General features: G+C 42.4%; 1 protein-coding gene across 4 annotated transcripts; it reads left to right on the top strand.

Moving 5' to 3' along the window:
- The first annotated feature begins 10515 nt into the window (after nucleotides 1–10515).
- LOC123162764 (uncharacterized) lies at nucleotides 10516–17265 on the top strand. 4 transcript variants are annotated; one of them, XM_044580527.1, is made up of 16 exons: nucleotides 10516–10890; nucleotides 11019–11072; nucleotides 11169–11402; nucleotides 12262–12360; nucleotides 12444–12499; nucleotides 12789–12900; nucleotides 13510–13680; nucleotides 13825–14040; nucleotides 14286–14492; nucleotides 14587–14793; nucleotides 14883–15002; nucleotides 15092–15376; nucleotides 15448–15546; nucleotides 15631–16043; nucleotides 16133–16185; nucleotides 16909–17265. In XM_044580527.1, exons 1-15 carry the CDS (start codon nucleotides 10819–10821, stop codon nucleotides 16164–16166), a joined length of 2379 nt encoding a protein of 792 aa, XP_044436462.1. In that variant the 5' UTR covers nucleotides 10516–10818; the 3' UTR covers nucleotides 16167–16185; nucleotides 16909–17265. The 4 variants fall into 4 exon arrangements, with proteins under 4 accessions (XP_044436462.1, XP_044436463.1, XP_044436461.1 ...); XM_044580528.1 differs by having other exon boundaries at nucleotides 10533–10923; nucleotides 14358–14492; XM_044580526.1 differs by having other exon boundaries at nucleotides 10534–10923; nucleotides 12792–12900.
- The last annotated feature ends 4021 nt before the right edge of the window (nucleotides 17266–21286 follow it).

The following is a 21286-nucleotide window of genomic DNA, read 5'->3' as shown; positions in this document are numbered from 1 at the left end:
GACTCACAGATGACATATCGCTACGTCTCATAGTTGGGTCCGTCCGACTCGGACCTTATCTCGACTCGGATCCGACTACATCGAAGCCGACCAGACCTTTCCAAGTCCATATTATCCGGTTAGCATCCAATGCTTCATGGCTAGTGAGACCAAGCCATCGACCGTGTCATATGCTAGTCTAGTCGGCTGCGCGTCCACACAACCCTTTTGACTAGGGACCTTTTAGGACAGTCATCATACAATGCATAGTCCCACAAACAAGTCACGTACTTGCTGATACACATCATTGATAATGTCCAAGGACTATCTTTATTCATAAACACATAGGAAATATCATCATACATGATTTCCTCTAGGGTATATCTCCAACAACTAATTGGTCTCTTCTGCTGCTTATTAGAGATGGGGAGAGGCCGTCACCCCAGGCTATGCTCTGCCACACCGGAGTATGAGTTGGATGCTTCCGAGTTCTTCAGTATCATACTTGAGACTTCTTCCAAGAGGCAAGTATATAAAAGGAGAGATATCCCCTTCACCCATCTCATTATGATAACTCTGCTATTTGCTACATCACTCCTTGTCCTAAACTGCAGAGGTTGCCTGACACTTTTATGACGATGTTGGACGGCCATCGACCAAAGAATGTGAAGCTGCGACAGGCCGGCAGCAGGCTTCACAGGCTTTGGGACGTGGAGTTGGTGATCAGGTACGGCCACATGTACATGTGTCGTGGCTGGGAGCAGTTCTACCGTGCCTATGACCTACGGCACGGGTACTTCCTTCTCTTTAGGTACGACGGTGACTCCATGCTCACCGTGAAGGTGTTCAACACGACTATGTATCGCATGCGCTACCAGGACGGTGATGATGCCAGTACGTTCTGCCTCTTCTTCCTCTACATTTTGCTTTGTCTCACATCGATTGTTAACGGTCATTGTTGCATTTGGTCAGGTAATGGGAGCAGCAGCAGCGACTCTGGCTGCAGCAAAAGCAACAGCGAGGATGATCTGGAATGGAGTAGGGAAGAAGAGGAGCAGAGTGGGGATGAGGAGGTGCAGGCTGACGATGGGCAACAGATGGTGGTGGCTGAGGATGACGTAGCGACGGTGGTAGCTGATGATGGGCAAGAGATGGTGGTGGCTGAGGATGACCTAGCGATGGTGCTGCCTGAAGATGACCTCGCGATGGTGGTGGTGCCTGACAATGACCTCACGATGGTGGTGGCGCCAGCGATCCCACAGCCGGGCGACATGACCATGCCAATTGTGGTAGAAGACTACATCCCACTGCCTCCACCGCCTCGCCGCTCTTGGCGCATCAGGATGAGGAAGGAGAAGGAGAAGAAGAATGAGGAGTGAACTATGTCACGTATGTCAGATCTCCAGAATGATTTATATATACTTAGCTTTGTTTCCTCCGAAATGACATAAGTTAGCTCTAATATGCTAAGTTATCTCTAATATGCTTAGTTTCCTAGGTTTGCTCAATAATGACATATACACTTTGGCTTACTTGTGTAAAAATGGCATAATTATGCTTAGTTAACTAAAAAATGGCATAATTAGTTAAGTTAGCTCCAAAATGACCGATTTAACCTAGGTTAGCTCCAATATGATCCATTTTACCTAGATTAGCTCCAAAATGACCAAGTTTACCTAGGTTAGCTCCAATTTGATCCATTTTAGCTAGCTTAGCTCCAAAATGACCAAGTTTACCTAGGTTAGCTCCAATATGATCCATTTTAGCTAGGTTAGCTCCAAAATGATCAAGTTTGCCTAGGTTGGCTCCAATATGATCCATTTGAGCTAGGTTAGCTCCAAAATGATCAAGTTTACCTAGGTTAGCTCCAATATGATCCATTTTAGCTAGGTTAGCTCCAAAATGACCAAGTTTACCTAGGTTAGCTCCAAAATGACCAGGTTTACCTAGGTTAGCTCCAAAATGACCTAGTTTACCTAGGTTAGCTCCAATATGATCCATTTTAGCTAGGTTAGCTCCAAAATGACCTAGTTTACCTAGGTTAGCTCAAAAATGACCTAGTTTACCTAGGTTAGCTCCAAAATGACCAAGATGGCATAATATGCTTAGTTCACTCAAAGATGGCATAATTAGCTAGGTTAGCTCCATTTTACCTAAGTATGCTTACTTCTCATTCCACTCTTCTTCTTCTTCTTCTTCTTCTTCTTCTTCTTCATTTTCTTCTTCTTCATGTTCTTCTTCTTCTTCTTCTAACTTTCTTGTTTCCCATTTTGTAGATCTCATTTAATTCACGGAAGCTTGCATGGATGGAGTGCTTCTTTTCCCTTTCTGCTTTTATTTTGTATCGATCAACTTGCATGGATGGAACTTGTTATATGGATGGATGGATAACGGTGTTGGATGAACAATGTGAAACTTTTGTAATATGTATGGATGGAACTATGTACGTGTTAGTTATGTATGTATATATGATGAAACTTGTGTGTTGGATATGTCTTTTTTGAAATTTGTGTGTTGAAACTTGTGTGTTCAAATTGAATGAATTTAAGAAAAAACAGAAGAAAAAAATTGGGGCTATACAGGATCTTTGCGGACGGCAAAGATCCTGCCATCAGCCAGCGGACGACAAAGATGCCACATGGCAGCTCCCTGTTCAACCTGGGGCTATCCTATTTGGTTACTTTGCCGTCCGCCAGCTGACGGCAAAGCTCACCATTAGCCCCCTAACGGCTGGAAGTTATCACGTGTGCCGTCCAGGACCGTTGCCGTCAGGTGGCTGATGGCAAAGATCATTTCATCTTTGCCGTCCGCCAGCTGATGGCAAAGAAGCCTTTGTCGTAGCCCATTCAGGCGGACCTGTTGCCGTCAGCTGACACACGGCAAAGGTCTTTGTCGTCCGCCTTGTATGCCTTTCCCGTCCGCCATGGCGGACGACAAAGAAGTTGATTCTAGTAGTGTTTTCCTTTCTATTTTTTTAGTGTTCACACAATTATGCCATTGTTATGATTGTGTTTTAATGATTAATTAGTGTTTGTTGCAATTAAAGCCTTTGGGATGGTTCGGTTGATAGTTGACTTGATTCTATGAAAAATGGAAACTTTTGTGCCCACTACTGGAATTTTCATAATTCACTGGAACGTGATAAAATTCTGAATTTTTTACACATTATTGACATACAAATTTCGCGAGTTTTTTTCTTCTGATTTCTCAAAATTTGTGGAGTTACAAAAGTACAATGTTTTTCAGACCATTACAGAATGTTCTGTTTTAGATAGATTCTGTTTTCTATTGCATAGTTTGCTTGTTTTAATGATGTTATGGATTATATCGGGGGGTATAGGTAATATGCAAGAATAAAATATGAATGGGTTCATAACAGTACCTAAAGTTTATGCTTTACTTATTATACTAACGGGTCTCATGAGGTTTCTGTTGAGTTTTGTGTGCTGAAGTTTTCAAGTTTTGGGTGAGATCACAATGGATGAGGGAATAAGGAGAGGCAAGACCCTAAGCTTGGGGATTCCCAATGCACCCCAAGGTAATAAAAGGATAACCAAGCGTCTAAGCTTGGGGATGCACCGGATGCCATCCCCTCTTTCATCTACAATCCATTGGTATACTACTTGGAGCTATATTTTTATTCATCACATGATATGAGTTCTGCTTGGAGCATCTTTTATTATAGTAGTCTTTATTTTGTTTGCTTTTTAGTTTTCCACAATCATTATTTGCTGCACACACCTTTTTGAGAGGGACACGCATTTATTCATGATTTCTTAAAATACTCTATGTGCTTCACTTATATTTTTTGAGTTAGGCAGTTGCTCCAGTGCTTCACTTATATCTTTTAGAGCACGGCGGTGGTTATATTTTACAGAAATAGTTTCACTCTCATGTTTCACTTATATCTTTCTGAGATTCTAATAAATAGTAATGGCAATTGATACGTCTCCAATGTATCTATAATTTTTTATTGCTCCATGCTATTATAATATCAATCTTGGATGCTTATTATGCAATTATATATCTTCTTTGGGACTAACCTATTAACCTAGTGCCCAGTGCAAGTTGTTATTTTTTGCTTGTTTTTGGCTTTTCAGGAAATCAATATTAAACAGAGTCCAAACAAAGAAAAAACTTTGGACTATTTTTTTCTAGACCAGAAGAGGCCCTAGAAGGTTCGGGAGAAGACCCGACGAGCCACAGGGGAGCGACAAGCTTGGGAGGCGCACCCCAGGCTTGTGGGCCCCTCATGGAACCTCTTGACCTAATTCCGCCTCCCCATACATTAGAGAGCCACCCAAAATATATTTTCCACTGCCGCAAGTTTCTGTTCTTCAGAGATCCCATGTAGAGACCTTTTCGGGTACTCTGCCGGAGGGGGAATCGAACATGAAGGGCCTCTACATCAACCTTGCTGCCCCTCCAACGATGTGTGAGTAATTTACCACAGACCTACAGGTCCATAGCTAGTAGCTCGATGGCTTCTTCTCTCTTTGATCTACAATACAATGTTCTCCTCGATGTTCTTGGACATCTATTTTATGTAATCCTTTTTTGTGGTGTGTTTGTTGAGATCCGATGAATTGTGGGTTGATGATTAGATTATCCATGAATATTATTTGAGTCTTCTCTGAACTCTTTTATGCATGATTGTTATAGTTTGTATTTCTCTCTGATTTATCCGTTTGGTTTTGCCAACCAGATTGATTTATCTTGCAACGGGAGAGCTGCTTTTCTTTTTGCTGATGAACCCAACATCTTTGGTTGATCCAGTATGCACAACGGGGTTTATCTCCGCCAAATTATCTCCTTGGGGTACTTAGCTTTTGAGTCTTATGCAACATGACACCGCGATACTCATGTGTAGAGTTTCAATTCTTTATGACTAAAGCAAGTTCTAAGCCTCTTACAGTTTCGTTCATCTTTTATTGCTAGCCTCTATGGTACCATGCATTACCCACTCACACATTGAGACTTGGCGCATACTTTGGAGGTGCATCATCCAAACCCGTGGGAGGACTTCCTCTTGTTCTCCTACACATAAAACACCCCATCTCCACAAAAAAGCCACCATACCTACCTACATGGCATTTTCATAACCATTCCGAGCATATCGCCATGCACTACCATCATATTACATTACATGACTAGAGACATGTTTTCATTTTCTTTGCATGATCATAGTATGGCTAGCTCGATATTTTCATGTCTTGTCCTTTTTTATGTCTATGCTATGCTGGATGACTACCAGAGGCATTCATCATATAGAGTTTCTCTCATGTTTTTAGTTTTGAGTTTTGACTACATTCAGTTGAAGTAAGTCATTATAAAGTATATTGTTCATCGTTGTAAGGTGTTGCTACCAGAAAAAGGAAAAAAGAGAGGGAGAAAATCAAAAGATGCACCACGGAGGTGCCACAGAAAAAAAGAGAAAAGGAAAAAATATAGAAAAAGGTGAGCAAGAGAGAAGGAGCAATCATTATCCTTTTTAGTATACTCTTGTGCTTCAAAGTACCACTTCATGCATTGTCAAGTAGAAAGTTTCATGAGCTTCATATGTTTCATACTAGTGGGGAACCTACTCTATAGAACTTGGCTTGTATATTCCGATGATGAGCATCCTCAAAAGCTTGAGGTCTTCATGAGCAAGCAAGTTGGATGCACCCCCACTTAGTCCATCAGAGAGCGTTCACATATTCATACCTCTATGTGCATCCTAGTTGCATGGCAATCCCTACTCCTTGCGTTAACATAAACCATAAGGCCTTCTCCATTGCCTGGTGGTCAGCTGTTTGATGCAAGACTTTCTTTATTTTTGATTTCTCAAAACCCCAACAATTTCTATATTTCACTTCAGTGCGAGGCATAGGCTTGTGCTCAGTGATGCATAGGTAGTTGAGCGGTTGAATAACGCATACAAACGATCTTGCTATTGTACCTGGTATGCCTTGGGTTGGTGTTTTTGAAGCGATCGTTGATGCTTGATTTATTTTGTCTTTGATTGTGATTGATGCGTTCCTAACATAATATTGACCTTATCTCTAAGATTTTGGCAATGGGAATTTGGGCTCCACAAAAATATTTTCCTCTTTCTTGACCTCCATGGAAATTGAACTAAGAGGATAACTTGTATTACTCCCTTGCTGGTTAACTTTTGCATGCTTTCACAATAAAACATGGATATCACTTTTGGGGGTTGGTTCAATGAATGTTTTAGAGTTGGTAGCATTAAGCTTTTGGTAGTCAACCTTCTTACTCGAGGACGAGCAAGGTTTAGAAGAGATATTATCTTAGCGGGAGGAAAATACTTGGTAATAAAAGCATCATTACATTTATCCCATTAATCAATACTATTGTGAGGTAAGGATGAAAACCAAGTTTTAGCTTTGTCCCTTAATGAGAAGGAAATAATTTCAAACTAACAATATTATTATCCACATCTTTTTTCTTTTGCATATCGCATAGTTCAACAAAGATATTAGGATGCAACATCTTCATTAGGATTTCTAGCAATTTGTTCTTTCATAATAACATTAGCAATGCAACATTAATATCATATGACTCCGCACCAGTGGTGGGAGGAGAATTTGGAGTACTAATAAAATCGTCGCTATTAGTATTCGAGAAGTCACACAACTTAGTGTTTTCTTGAGATAAAATGGCAATCAAGCAACATAGCACACAAGATATTTTTGGTATTATAAATTTTGATTTTTAAGGAGGCTAATAAAGGCAAAATAAAAGCAAGTAAAAAATAGAACAAGTAAATGATAATGTGTATGAAGGGAGCTTGAGTTGTTTGATAAATCTCCCCGGCAACAGCATCATAAATTCTTCTTGCTACTTCTGAAATGCGTTGGGATTTCCCTGAAGAGGAAGGGTGAAGTAATATAGTAGCAGAAAGTATTTCCCTTAGTAAAGAACCAAGGTTTATCAAACCAATATGAGATTCACTCAAGCGACATTTAGCAGTACCTACACACACAAGATCAAATACATGCACCCAACATGGGCAAGAGGGGTGCCAATCCCCATATACTCGTTAATTGCAAGGATTAAATCTAATAGTAGGAGATATATAAATTGCAAAGTAAATAAATTACAACAAGGTATTTAGGATTTTAGTAATATGATTTAAATGGACCCCGGGCCATAGCTTTCACTGGAGGCATATCTCTCGAGAACATAGCGATGCGGTGGGTGAACAAATTACTGTTGGGCGGTTGATAGAATAGCGCATAGTTATGATGTTATTCATGGCATAATTAGTACATATGCATTACGTTCATGACAAGTGGACCGACATCCATGTACATCTACTACTATTACTCCACTTCAAGAGCGCTTCTATGCTTGCCTCTAAGTATTAAGTTCAGAGTAATGCATTAAGTATGATGACATAATGTAGAAAAAATAAGATCAACTAATATGATCGAACCCCATTGTTTTATCTTTAGTAACAACAATACAAATACGTGCCTCGCTACCCCTCCTGTCATAGAGTGAGGACACCGCACGATTGAACCTACTACTATGCACCACCTCCACCGAAGATCTAATCATTAACTTGGCCAAAGATAACTCATAGATTGGAAAGAATTACATAGCTATAATAATCACACATAATAAAGTTCAGAATATAACTCAAGTACTTTCAAGAATAATCTGATCATAAACCCACAGTTCATCGGATCCCAACTAACACACCAGATAAAAGGATTATATCATATCGATCTCCAAAGAGAACATTGTATTGAAGAGCAGAGAGAGAGAGACAGAGAGAGATCCAGCTACTGTTGTGGACCCATATGTCTGGTGAGGAACTACTCACACATCATCGGAGGTGCAGCAAGGTTGATGTAGAGGCCCTCCGTGATCGATTCCCTCTCCGGCAAAGTACCGAGGAGGCCTCCAGATGGGATCGTGGAAGATTAGAGGCTTACGGCGGTGAAATAATTGTTTCGGGTCTTGCTCCAGCGGTTTCTGGATTTCAGGGAATTTACAAGCCTATAATTAGGTCAAACGGAGTTGTGAGGGGGCCACAAGCTCAGACAGCGCACCCCCAGGTGGCGCGCCATGTGAGCTTGTTCCTCTATCGTGCGGCGTCTGGTCTCCCCTCGAAGCTTGTAGGGTCCCTTCTGGTCTAGAAAAATCCCCGTAAAGTATCATCGTGTTTGGACTTCCTTTGGTACTGTTTTTTTTGTGAGACAATAAAATAAGGAAAAACAAGAACTGACACTTGGCACTAGGTTAATTCCCAAAATTGATATAAAATTACATATGAAACATACAAGATTGATAATATAATGGCATGAAACAATAACAAAATTATAGATACATGGAGACGTATCAAGTGTTCTCATATGTGGATCACTGGTCATAAAATCAACAAATCTATCAACATAATCGACCATCGTGCTAGTTTGAGAAATTTTGAACAATTGCTTGAGTAGTGTGTGATGTTGATTTTGGCCAAAGCAACTCTGCAAACTGCAAAAAAAATCAGTCCAAGTGGCACATGGCTGCGTGCGTTGCATCGATTCAAGCCAACGCGAAGCCGAACCCTCGAATTGAGTCGTTGCCAATGAAATCAATCGATGAGATGGAGTTCCCCATAACTTGAACTGACCCTTCGCAATGAGATTACCACAAACGAGGGTTAGAACCATCAAACCGAGGCGAATCAGATTGAACTCCAAAGGAATAAGCATCCCCAACCTCAACTAACACATGATCACAAGCATCAAAGTTTCAAGCAGATACTTGCAACTAACGTGCACCACGAAATGGAGGGGGAACATACGATTGACCTTTTCCTCTAAAATCTGTCTCGACTCCGCCACCACCAAAAGCAACTTTGCCATGCCTTGAACCGTTCGAGCGCGTTGTGGATGACCCTTCCATCCTTGGCGTAGAGTCCTTCACCCCCTCCGCATACACTTGCTCGAGCTCCATGTTCATCTCCACAGGAACACCATAAACCCTTGCCAAAATCAAACCATTCATAGTTCGGTGTTGGCTTCAATCATCTTTCCCATAGCCTCAAGGGGAGTCTCCCCTTTGACCCTTGAGTCGCTGACTCAGATCGGACCCGAAATCGGCGCGGAGGAGCTTGTAGACCCCGTGCCCCTCCTCCGATAACTTGTCCATGGATGCGGCTCGACATCGGTGCCGCCACCGCGTGTTGTAATTGTGATTGGGAAGCTTCAGGACCACCAAATTTGATACCAACTGCAAGGGACTCGCTTGATCTACGAAATTGCGCTAGGGTTCATCTCCAAATCGATTGGGGACTTGAGTTTTCTGTAGCTGGCTGCCCACCAACCCACACAGCTACAAGAGATAGTACATCATCGGCCGAAGTTGCCATCCAGTTCCTTCCGACCTTGACCTCGCTTACAAATAGCTATTTAAAGGAAATGACCGTTAACTTAGTTAACGAGCCCAAGTTGGGTCGGAAACCACGCGGCAGTTTCTTCGGTCACTTGGGCCTTGACGCCTTCGACCCATTTGCCGCGTTTGAATCCAGTGCGCCTTGGACTTTTGCCAGATGGACTACAGTGCCAACACCTGTTGTCGCCCGTCCCTCTTCATCTGCAGGTGTAGTCCTAAGTGCCAGAGAGTGATGGGCGTTGGTGTCAAGCTTAGAGGATTTTTCCGATCATAATTGTAATTTTCTTTTCTTGGCTAGTGTTCCTTTGTGCAAGACTAACTACTATTTTTTTTTCAGTTTTGTCAGGTCGGTGTTTAGGCTACTCATAGTGAGAAGTATCATAATACACTAGTATCATATGCATGATGCTAGTATATGATACTATCTTCATAGTGCATAATATCATAGAGTAATATCATAGATTATCTTATTTATTGTCATACATGACACCAAATAGCATAACATTTAATATGATACAGTATCTATATATGTTACTCTAACCTTCTCTTTCTTCTTAATTCTTTGTCACATCAGCGTGTTTGCTATTCCCAAGTGTATGATACTGGCTAAGATACAACCACTATGGCCAACCTCACTTGACTTGTATTACGATTTCTACGATATACTCCCTCCGTTCCTTTATATAAAGTGTATTTGTTTGTTGATAAAATTTCACAATGTAAGATGCATTTCTTCTAAATCCTCGTAATTCCCTTTTTATCCTTTCAAAAAGAGGAAAATATCTCTCACGTGATTGACTGTATATCTCCTTGTATCAAAAGAAGGAAACTATCTCTCTCGATTGCATGTATCTCTTACTTTCTTGGACTCACTGATTTACTTGCCACTAACCAACTAATTTTCCAAGGGTAATTTTATTCTAACACCTATATAATTATGCACCTTGGTCACCGTGCCAAAAATAATACACCTTACATAAAAGAATGGAGGGAGTAGTATGTAAAAATAATAATAATAAACATTTCTTACAGTGGGCAAGAGGCAATCATGCAACATGGCACAAATATGTCACGGGCCGCGGTCGTGACCCTGAATCCCTGACAGACTGACCCCGCCGCCAGATCACTGGTACGAAGCACATAGACACGCTCTTCCTCTCGGTGTCTCCACTCCCTGTGCTTTCCATTCCGCCGCCTCCTCTCCCCCAAGCCCCAAATCGCACGCCTCGCACAAATCCCCCCCGAGAATTTCCGATCGCCTCATCCGCAGCTCGCGTAAACCCTAGCCCCGCAGGCCTCCTCCCCCTCATCGGCCTCCAGCCGCGCTTCGTTCGTCCGGGCTTCCTCACGGAGGGCCGCGCCGCGGGGACTAAACCCTAGCCCCGCCGCCAGATCCCGATCCGGCGCGGTGGGAGCCAGTCCTCACCCCGCTCGCGACGCGAAATGGAGGCCGCGGCGGCGCGCAAGGAGTGGCGCGCCGTCCCCGACGCCCCGCTCCGCACCAATGGCGCCGAGGTCGCCCCCCCGCCGCCTCGGTCCACCCGCGTGGCAAAAACCCTTCCTTTCCCCTCATCGCCGTCCGTCTGGCTATGCTGCCCTTACTCACGCCGCGTCTCCGTCTTTTTGTATTGGTGTTTCTTTAGGATGCTGCGGAGCGCGTGAAGATGGCGCAGTCCGAGGGCAGGGTCATCTACCAGGTGTGTGTGTGAGCGCTTCCTCCTCCTAGCAATGCACCTGTGCTTGGTTGATTTTGGCGTGGTTTGAATCGGCGTTGGATTGGGTTCTTGGTGCAGGATGAGTCGGGAGGGCTGGAGGACTTCTGCTCGATCACCATTGATGGGAGCGGTGGGCTCAGCGAGGACATCCTGCAGCAGCGCCTGCAGAGCATTGTGCGACAGCGGGAGGAGCTGCAGCAGGTCGAGATCGACCTGCGCGCACAGGCCATCGCCCACCCACAGATCATCGAGGTGCAGCGCCGATTCGGGGAGGCTACCAAGGAGCATGCAGTAGCAGCTGAAAAGCTCAAGGTTGTGTCTCTTCCCCTTTGATGTGCTGGTTGTTTCCCTACTCACTAGGCTGCAACAAGTACTCCTGACTTGTTCATTGCAGATGGCATGGTATAGTACTGCTTAGTGGTTGCTTGGGAAGTAGTACATGCTACTCCCTCCGTAAAGAAATACATTTTGAAAGCCATGATTGGCAGACAGCTATCACCTTTGGTGGTTGTGCTCTAGCTTGCTGTTATTTTGGTTTTCTCCAAGTGCCGAGTTCTGTGTTATGTTGACAAGAGATGGTGTAGCTCTGCAGGACTCCTTTCTTGTATTTGTATTGTTCGCATTTTGTGTGTGGTTTTCTGCTGATGAGGAAAGTTGAGTGGTGTTTAATGGCTTAATGCTCTTAAGATAGTTACGTGATGCACAGATGTAGGTTCATTACTGCTATATAGGCACCCCCTCTGACTCCAAAAAGAGCGCGCACACACTTTTCAAGATTTGACTTTGACCATGAATTTAACCAATAGACAATGTAGGTTACATGTCACAAAATTTATACCATTACATCTGTATCCGAAAGAATTTTCCAATGATATAATTTTCAACTTACATTATCTACGTATTATTGGTTTGATCAATGGTCAAAATTAAATTTCAAAAAGCATGTGAGCCCTCTTTTTTGATTCGGAGGCAGTAGGATGCAACTCATGCAAGGTAGCTTCAGATTAGCTTATCTAGCCTTCTAGTTTGATTTCAACCACACAATTTCTTGGGTGTTACCTCGAGTTGTTTCAGTAACACATGTAGCCAGCGTCTAGTCTGGTGATATAATTGATGCAGACCTTGTGTTGCCCTTGCCGTGGGAAACAAAATTAATGTCCCGATTGAACAGGAACAACTACATGAACGGGAGAAGTACATTCTTGAGCTGGAAATGAAATTGGATGATACACATAGGGAATTGGATGCTTTGAAGATTGACCATCAAACGGTTGGTGGTCTTAACTATTACATTGTGCAGTATTAACACTGAGTGCTTATGTTATTTATTGCCGCCTTTGTTCTTTTCGGCAGGTATGGGCAAATCAAGATCTTCTTAGAGAACAGACCAAGGAAATCGCAAGTTTCAGGTATCATTGGTACCTTGTAGATGTTTATGCATGGAACAATATCTCTCAAGTTGGAAATACATTTGTGAAATTGCACACCTTAAAACTTCCTAGCATAAATCCAGAGTTCTAGATCAATGATCATGCATCAGAATTATACAATTCCTCTATGGTCTGCTGTTGTGTCAAGCTACATCACTAGATCTCATCCTTTTTGACTAAAAACAAACCACCACACACTTTAATTTGCTGCCTTTTTTCAATTTATAACCCAAAAAGTGTATGCCTGATGGTTTATTATTTTGTGCAGAAGGGAGCGTGATAATTCTGAAGCTGAAAGAGCCCAACATCTTAAACAAATTCATGATCTGCAAGAACATCTGCGAGAAAAGGAAAGCCAGTATCTTGCATTAGAGGAACAGGTATTCTTCTCTACCCTTTTGGTTTTCATTTGTACTCCCTCCGTAAATAAATATAAGAGCATTAAGATCACTACTCTAGTAATCTAAACGCTCTTATATTTCTTTACAGAGGGAGTATTTTAGATGATCCATGCACTATGTAGTAAGCTTCCATTAAATTAAATCCAAAAACATTTTTACCGATTGTGGTATGGATTACAGTATCATAGTTTGCTTGATCTCCATTAATAACCGTTTCAAAGTCCACTTCAAATTATTCACATGGCAGTGTCATAAAATGAATATAGTCCTGTAATAATTAACATGCTTGTCTCTTAAAATGTATGTACTGCAGTAACATCATAATAGAACGCGCTGGATGTTACCCCCCTTTCCAATATTTCATCTTTTATAATCGCAGGGTTTCCCCATATCCTATTCTTGGTACAGAAATAAAAATTATCTTGCGTTGAGAGGCTCTTGGGCATTATTTCAGTTGTGTTAGTTTGTTATATTCATGACTGAGCAATGAACTATGTTATTTGTTTGTGGGGACATTTCTTTACGAGCGTTAGCATTCAGGCATTTTAATGTCCAGGCGTTCACGAATGAACATTTTATTTTGTCCAGCATAGGGTTGCTCAAGACAACATTCTTTATAAAGATGAACAGTTGAGGGATGCTCATGCTTGGATTACACGAGTTCAAGAAATGGATATCTTGCAGTCTCAATCACTACAAGCTGAGTTGCGTGAGCGTACTGATCAGTTTGGTCAATGTTGGGCTACTTTCCAGCAACAGGTCAGTTGTTAAGTAGATGCCTTCTTTATGTTACTCATGTCTGATTTGTGCTACTATGAATTTCTTTGTGTGGTATTTCATGGTTCAGTTGTTTACTCTATAATATTAGCCTTCTCTTTACTCGACTCTCTTGTTCGTTTCCAGTATGTTGAAATGCAGCAAGGTTTTCTGCATACAATACAACGACTCCAGCTAGAACTTATTGAGTTAAGAGACCGTACTGGAGAACAAGAAGATGTTTCGCAAGCTGCTCAGGAAGGTTCAGCTGAAGCGTCATATGTTCAAAGCAAGGGAAGCAACATGGCTGCAAATGGTAGTGCATTAGCGGATGGCAATCAGTCCACAAATGACTCCTTTAAGGTATTACTCATTTTGAGCAGAGTTGTCAGTGTGTGTCACCAGTGATACAAAATATTGTTCCAACATTTGCTGCGTTACTTTATTTAGTGTATTGTGACTACCTTGTGTTTGTTGTTTTAGTGTCGGTGTTTCTTACCCTTTCCTGTTCCCCCCAGTATTTTTATTTAGACTGTCATATTTGTTTTGTTGATTGTTATATTTTATTGCTTATGAATAGCCTAAGCATGTTTTGATTTTTTTTCCAGGGAAATAATGCCCATGCTGTATCTGTTGTTCCACCACTATTGGGACTAAGTGGTTTTGTTCCTCCTGGGCAGATGGCTGGGATGCATTCTTATATGCTGCATCCTCAAGGTATTCCTCAATCTTTAGCTTCGCCCAACTCTGGTGTTCCTCAGTTTGGTACTTTTCAGCCTACAATCCAACCCACCTTACACTGGCCTAATCAACAGGTAATTTATTATACTCACAAGCACTTCGTTTATTGTCATTGTTTTACTGACAGTGACACTGCCTTCTAATTTCGAAATGATTCCCTTCATTTAGGAAACACAAGCTGCCTCACAAACACCTGATGCAACGAACTATCACCCATCACAATCAGATCAAAATGCATTACAACCAGCTGCTAGCAACAATGTTGAGCTGTCGTCTGGGCAGAGTCAGGTGACCCATCCAGAGAATCTTACAGCTCATGGCGAGCAAGAACAACGTTCCACGAGTGTGGTTGCTGAATCAACTCATGAATCAAAGGTTAGTCTGTTTACTTGTATTTGTTTGTGTTCCCTTTAATATATTCCTTTTAATTTAATTCTTGCTGAAGTAAAAAGAACTGTTTACAGGTCATGGAATCCAATGTTACCGAACATTTTTACAATGAAGAGCAAAAAGCCCATGATTCATCTTCGAGTGCCAGCTCTACTGGAAAGTTTGAACGCCAAGAAGAAAGATCAGAATCAAAGGTTTCTATCTAGTATTTACTATTGTTTGCTTAATAAAATTCGATTGATGTGTAAGCCTCTTATATCACTCACACTCTATGTACAACCAGGGCGAGAAAGTTGCATCTGGCAAGCAGCCTGTGGAGCATGTACCTAGGAAGCAGAATCAAGCTTCAGATTCTGCTGGGTCAACAACCCAGATCCACATGAACAATATGGCGTCAGAGTTAAAGTCTAATGTTGTGAATCAGTCCGACACACTTGCATCCGCAGGTGGTGGTGTGGGTTCACTGTTACCAAAGGACCCTGTCCTTCTAGACGAAAGATCTCTTCTAGCCTGCACTGTTCGTGCAGTCCCTGCTGGATCTGATAACCGAATCAGGATAAGTTCAACTGTGAGTGGCCACTTTTGTGATTTTGCTTTTGTTTAGTGGATCATTTTCTGATTTGTGCGCATTCTTTGCAGCTGCCAAATAGGCTTGGGAAAATGTTGGCCCCTCTTCATTGGCATGACTATAAGAAAAATTATGGGAAGCTAGATGATTTTGTAGCCAGTCACAATGAGGTTTATTTTCCCTGCATTAATTTTGTCAAACATTTTGTCAGTGTATTAATATTCTATTATTGATAAACCTATTTGCATCTGCAGCTTTTTGTGATTGAGGGAGATTTCATCCACCTTCGTGAAGGAGCACAACAGATCATTTCAGCTACAACAGCTGCTGCTAAAATTGCTGCTGCTGCTGCGGCTGCATCATCTGCTTCTTACTCATCGTTGCTGCCTTCAGTTGCTGTTACTCCTGTGGCACACACCACTCGTCAAAAGAGAGGACCTGTTGTTGATTCCAGATCTTCAAGTTCAATGCCATCAGGAAATGGCTCTACTACTGCTAAATTTGGCAATCAACACCAAGCGAATGGCTTTTCCGATGAAGTTCGAGCTGGGCAGTCATCGAGGCACACAGCTGCTGCCAATGGGGGAAGACATGAACGAGTTGGTCCCCCTACACATGACAAAGTCCCAAGTGCCAGACATGGTTATGGAGGAAAGCAACAGGGCAGGTATGGTCTATTCCAGATTAGATGTTAAAGCTCAGATATATATGCCTAACTCTAATGCTCATTTGCTGCAAATTACTCCTGTATTTCAGATCTGCAGGGTCCGAATTCAGTTCAAGAAGATAAGTTGGTAGCTTGTCTTGAGGTACGATCATGTGTTCTGATGTAAAAAGTCTTTCTCGGTGATCACCTAGACCCTTTTGAAACCGTCATGGTTGTTACTGTTAATACTACCTCAGTCTATTTAGCATTCTAATCGCGTTAGTTTTTATCTAGAAGATTTATTGTTTCTAGATTTACTTTATTTGAGAAATTTCCATCCACAGTGTAGTAGATACCCACAATAATTGGAACTTTGCATCTTCATGTCTTGCACCAACCAAGAGCAGACAGAAAAACAGGAACACTGTTCATTTACTAGAAGGACAGCATGAAATGGAAGCAATACCTTTTGATTACCTAGTATATAAATCAGATAATATGTGGAATTGTCCAGTTGAAAAAATAATAATAATGTCGTGATTAAAGTACATACATATGTTGTTGTTAGCTACTCCCTCAGTTCGCAAATATAATATGTTCTATCATTTTTGTGAATCGAATGCCTAACATGTTTGTGTGTTTGTTAACTCATTTCAGTCCGTATACAGTTGATATTGGAATATCTAAAACATCTTATATTTATGAACAGATGGAGTAGCATTTTATCTTAGTCACCTTTGCGAGACAGTTAATGATTTAGCTTTGCTGACATTGTAAAGAGATATATCTTGTCTGGTGCTAAAATACTACTCTCTCCGTTCCAAAATATTTGCTTTCTGTTTGGAACTCAGCATAGAGCTGACATACTTAATTTTTCTGATTGTAGGTGGTCCGATTGGTTTAATGGGCGGTGAAGTGGCATATCATGTCCAAGTTGGTTGCGTTTTGGTTTCAAATGGCTGAAGATGCTGCTGAATTCATTATTCAAAATTTAGTTGTGCACCATTGCTTTATAACAGTGCCTGCCTGCATTGCTCTTTACCTTATTTTGGCAAGTTGTCCTGAAATCCTAGCCCAGAATCAGAAAAATACCGAGGAAGTTTTGCAACCGTGTATGTGGTGCACACTTGAATTGATTGCGTCGAATGTCTGGTTACGTGTCGAAGATGAGTACTAGCTCTTCTATTATGATGTCTCCATACAAAACTAGCATCCATTATAAATGTTCGCTTGTTAGTGAGAATTGCGACAGATTGCCTAATTGACCGCGCTGTAACGAGGTAGCGCGGACAGCCCGTTGGATTGCACTTGCTGACTTGCCCTACCTGCAAGAAGAGTAGCCGTCGCTCCGGATGACTGAGCCTGTGCTTCCGCACAAAGCAAGCAGCTCCTAAGCCACACTTTGGCATTTGCCGCCCCTGACTCTACCCCTACCGTGCAAACGTGTAGCTGCAGAATACATGGACCTGTGGCTTCTCATTGCTCATTAGGCCGCTGCTCTTTTGTTTTGGGACGCCATGTCATGCCACCTTCTCTCCCCTCGTGTGCATACGTACGCTACGCCTGCCTGCTCTTAGTCCTTAGAAGCAGGTACTCACTCCGATCCTTTTTACTCTGCATATAAGAATTATCTGAAGTCAAACTTCACAAAATGTGACCATATTTATATGAGAAAATAGTAACATCTATCATGCTAAAATTATACAATATGAAACGTCAAGTCATGACGCATCTACTCGTATTGATTTCATATTGTGAATGTTGGTAATTTATTTTATAAAGTTGGTCAAACTTTGCGAGGCTTGACTTCAGATAAATCTTATATGCGAATTAAAAATGACCGGGGGAAGTATCAGCTCTTGTGTGGACATGTAGTTCGTGGGTTTGAGTTCACATGCACCCTTATGCTACAGGGTGTGTCCTTAACATGAGTGCAAATTTTTGCGATGGAATGACATCGCGGGGCCCGAGAAAAAGAAACTGTTTTCAGAAGCATTTTGAAGCAACAATTTTCTTTTTTTGCCTAGACCTTGATGAATTTCATTCCATCACAAAAAATTGTAAGCATGTGAAAAACACATCAATGTTTATTGCCAAAACAATTATCAAGTTTCTTTAGTATTTCTTTTGGATTTTACTGTAGCAAAGTGTGTGAGCTCGAGTTCACAAGAGCACTTTGGCCTTGTGTTATTTATTTCGCCACTCTCTTTGCATGCCTATTGTGTTTTAAAGAAAATACTTGGCACATACGCCAGTCAACTTTTTCTACTGACCATGTGACACCGTGTCAGAAAACTTTGAAGCCAATTATCCTGTGAAATGCGTCATTGAATTGGCACCCATTTTTTTTTGTGATATTCTCAACACCATCGAGCTGCTGCGAGGGCAACTTCACCAAGTTATTTGACAAAACATGTTTCTCCTTGTTCTCAATGCCGATTTGGAAACGAAGACAAGAGAATGTGGGAGGATGGTCTGGAACCTCTCTTGCTATTGGTGAAAAAAGAAGCGCTATACGTACTAGTGGTCACATGTCGAAGCCCACAAGTGGCCTCTGTAATGACCACCCCTAAACCCCATGAGCTAGCATGTCTGAGTGACGATGATTCATGGCAACTGTTTTCTAGGAAAGCATTTAGTGATGGTGCAGCGGAGCAAGCAGAGTTGGTAGCACTGGTAGAGGTATTGTCAATAAATGTAGGGGCCGCCTCTTGTTATCAAGACGATTGGTGGCTTGGTGCATTCTAAATTAACAAGTGCATGAACGGAAGGCCACAACAAAGAAAAATATTGGGGGTAGTGCCTATGGCAAAGCTGAGATCATCAATGCTGAAACTGAGCTATAGACACTTGTCATCTGAAATGAAGCGAATGTTTGCCTTTTGTTCATTGTCCCCCAAGGATTAGGAGATGGAGAAGGACATGCTGATCCTACTGTGGATGGCAAATGGTTTATTCAAGAGGATGGAACAATGGATTTGTCACAGAAAGGATAATTTATTTTTAACTATTTGGTTTGAAGATCCTATCTCCAAGATGTGAAAGCGAAGGAAGTTCTTTTTGGTGGGACAAGGTATACGATAATTTGCTGTAAAATGCATATGTATGACCTACCGAAAGATGTCACAGACGAATGTACAACCATGCAAGCCTTGATTCAACGGGGACAGTTGAATGTACAACCATGCAATTCTCTATTCCTTTCTTTAGGCAGTTCTGGCCCCAGTTGCGCCATCTCGTTTGTGCTGTTATTCAAGGTTTCTGTTTGGGGACAACGAACATCTCTCGGCTGATCTACGCTGTTCTTACCCTCATCCCTAAAGTCAAAGGTGCTGAGAAGATCACACAATTTAGACCTATCGCCTCATTAATAACTTTGTGAAGTTCCTTGCAAAACGGTTCGCCACTCGGCTTTCCCCCATTGCCCATCGGGCTCTTAGCCCTTTTCAGTCTGCTTTCGTCAAAGGTAGGTTCATTTTGGACGGTATCCTCTGTCTTCATGAGATTGTCCATGATATTCGTGTGCGTGGCAGTTTGGCACCAAGGCGGTCATTCTCAAGCTCGATTTTGAGAAGGCTTATGATTCGGTCAGTTGGAAGTTCTTGCGTCAGGTGTTGCTGGCAAAAGGCTTTGACGGGGCAGTGGTTCATAGGCTAATGCAGTTGGTGACGGGCGGTCACACTGCGGTTTCGGTTAATGGCAGGGTCAGTAATTTCTTCGCTAATGGCAGGGGGCCTAAGGCAAGGGGACCCAATCTTCCCTCTGCTGTTTAATTTCATCGTCGATGCTCTATCTCACATCTTATCGAGAGCGGCGACGGCTGGGCATATCTCCCCTGTTAGCTCTCATCTTGTGCCACAGGGCATCACCCACCTCCAGTATGCTGACGACACAATTATCATGATGGAACATAACAAGGAGTGTATTGCCCACCTCAAGTTCCTATTGCTGTGCTTTGAAGCCTTGTCGGGGCTTAAGATCAATTTTGCTAAAAGTGAAGTTATTGTCACAGGGGTGTAGGATGCTGAGGCTCTTCGGGTCTCTCAACTTCTTAACTGTTCCCTGGGCTCTTTCCCTTTCAAATATCTTGGTCTACCTATTTCCCATGAGAAACTTCTGGCTAGAGACTTTGCTCCGGTAGTCATGAAAGTGGGCAATCGAGTTATGCCTTGGAGGGGCAGATACATCACTCAAGCTGGCAAGGTTTCCCTTATTAATGCTTGCCTCACTTCCCTCCCCATGTTCTTGATGGGTTTCTATCTCCTCTTTGGAGGGACACATGCGGGGTTTGATAAACACAGGGGTGCTTTCTATTGGAATTCGGTGGATAACAAACACAAATATAGGTTGGTGAAGTGGAAACAGATTTGCAGACCCAAGAACCTTGGGGGGTTGGACATTATTGACACCTTGATTATGAACAAGTGCCTTATCATCAAATGGTGGTGGAATATCACGACCTCATCTGAGAATCCTTTGTGGCTAAATATTCTCAAAGCCAAATATTTTCCTATATCTAGCCCTATGTTTGCCCCATCGGTGGGTGGGTCTCAATTTTGGAAAGACCTCGTCAAAGTGCGCTCGGTGTTTCAATCTATGGTTAAATTTGTGGTTTGAAATGGTAGGTCTACCCGCTTTTGGTTGGACTGGTGGTATGGGGATTCTACCCTTGCGGTCTCTCTTTCCAAGTTCTTTTTTCTTTTTGTGCGGACGTGGAGATCTCCATCTCTGAGGTCTCCGATAATAACTGGGACCTGGCCCTTCGACATTCTCTGTCTCCTAAAGATTTGGATGACTAGTAGCGTCTTGTTGCTTGCATCCCTTCGCTCTCGGAGGGAGAGGATTCGGTGGTCTGGCCCCACTCCGCCTCCAGGCGTTTTTCTATCAAGTCCTTATATACTAAACTCATCTCTGGTTCCCTCACTACTAAGTTTAAGATGATCTGATAGGCTCGGATTCCCCCTAAGGTCAAAATCTTTTTATGGCAAGCCTTCAGAGGGAGATTGCCCGCAGCTGATCAGATTCGTAAACGGAATGGTCCTGGGTCCGATAGGTGTGCGCTTTGTGGGGATCTCAAGACAGGAATCACATCTTTTTTCCAATGTGTCCTGGCAAAGTTCGTCTGGTGCTGTATCAGGTCCTGGCTTCAGGTGTCCTGGAGTCCCTCCTCATTCTTGGACCTCAGTGCCTTGGCCGCTGGTTTATCTGGTGTCTCTAAACGGGTATTCTGGGTGGGGTTCGCGGCCATTTGCTGGTCATTGTGG

This window comes from Triticum aestivum, chromosome 7B, assembly GCF_018294505.1.
Source record: "Triticum aestivum cultivar Chinese Spring chromosome 7B, IWGSC CS RefSeq v2.1, whole genome shotgun sequence".
NCBI lineage: Eukaryota > Viridiplantae > Streptophyta > Magnoliopsida > Poales > Poaceae > Triticum > Triticum aestivum.
The sequence above is the reverse complement of the archived record's forward strand: the minus strand, read 5'-3'. Positions and strand labels throughout refer to the sequence as shown.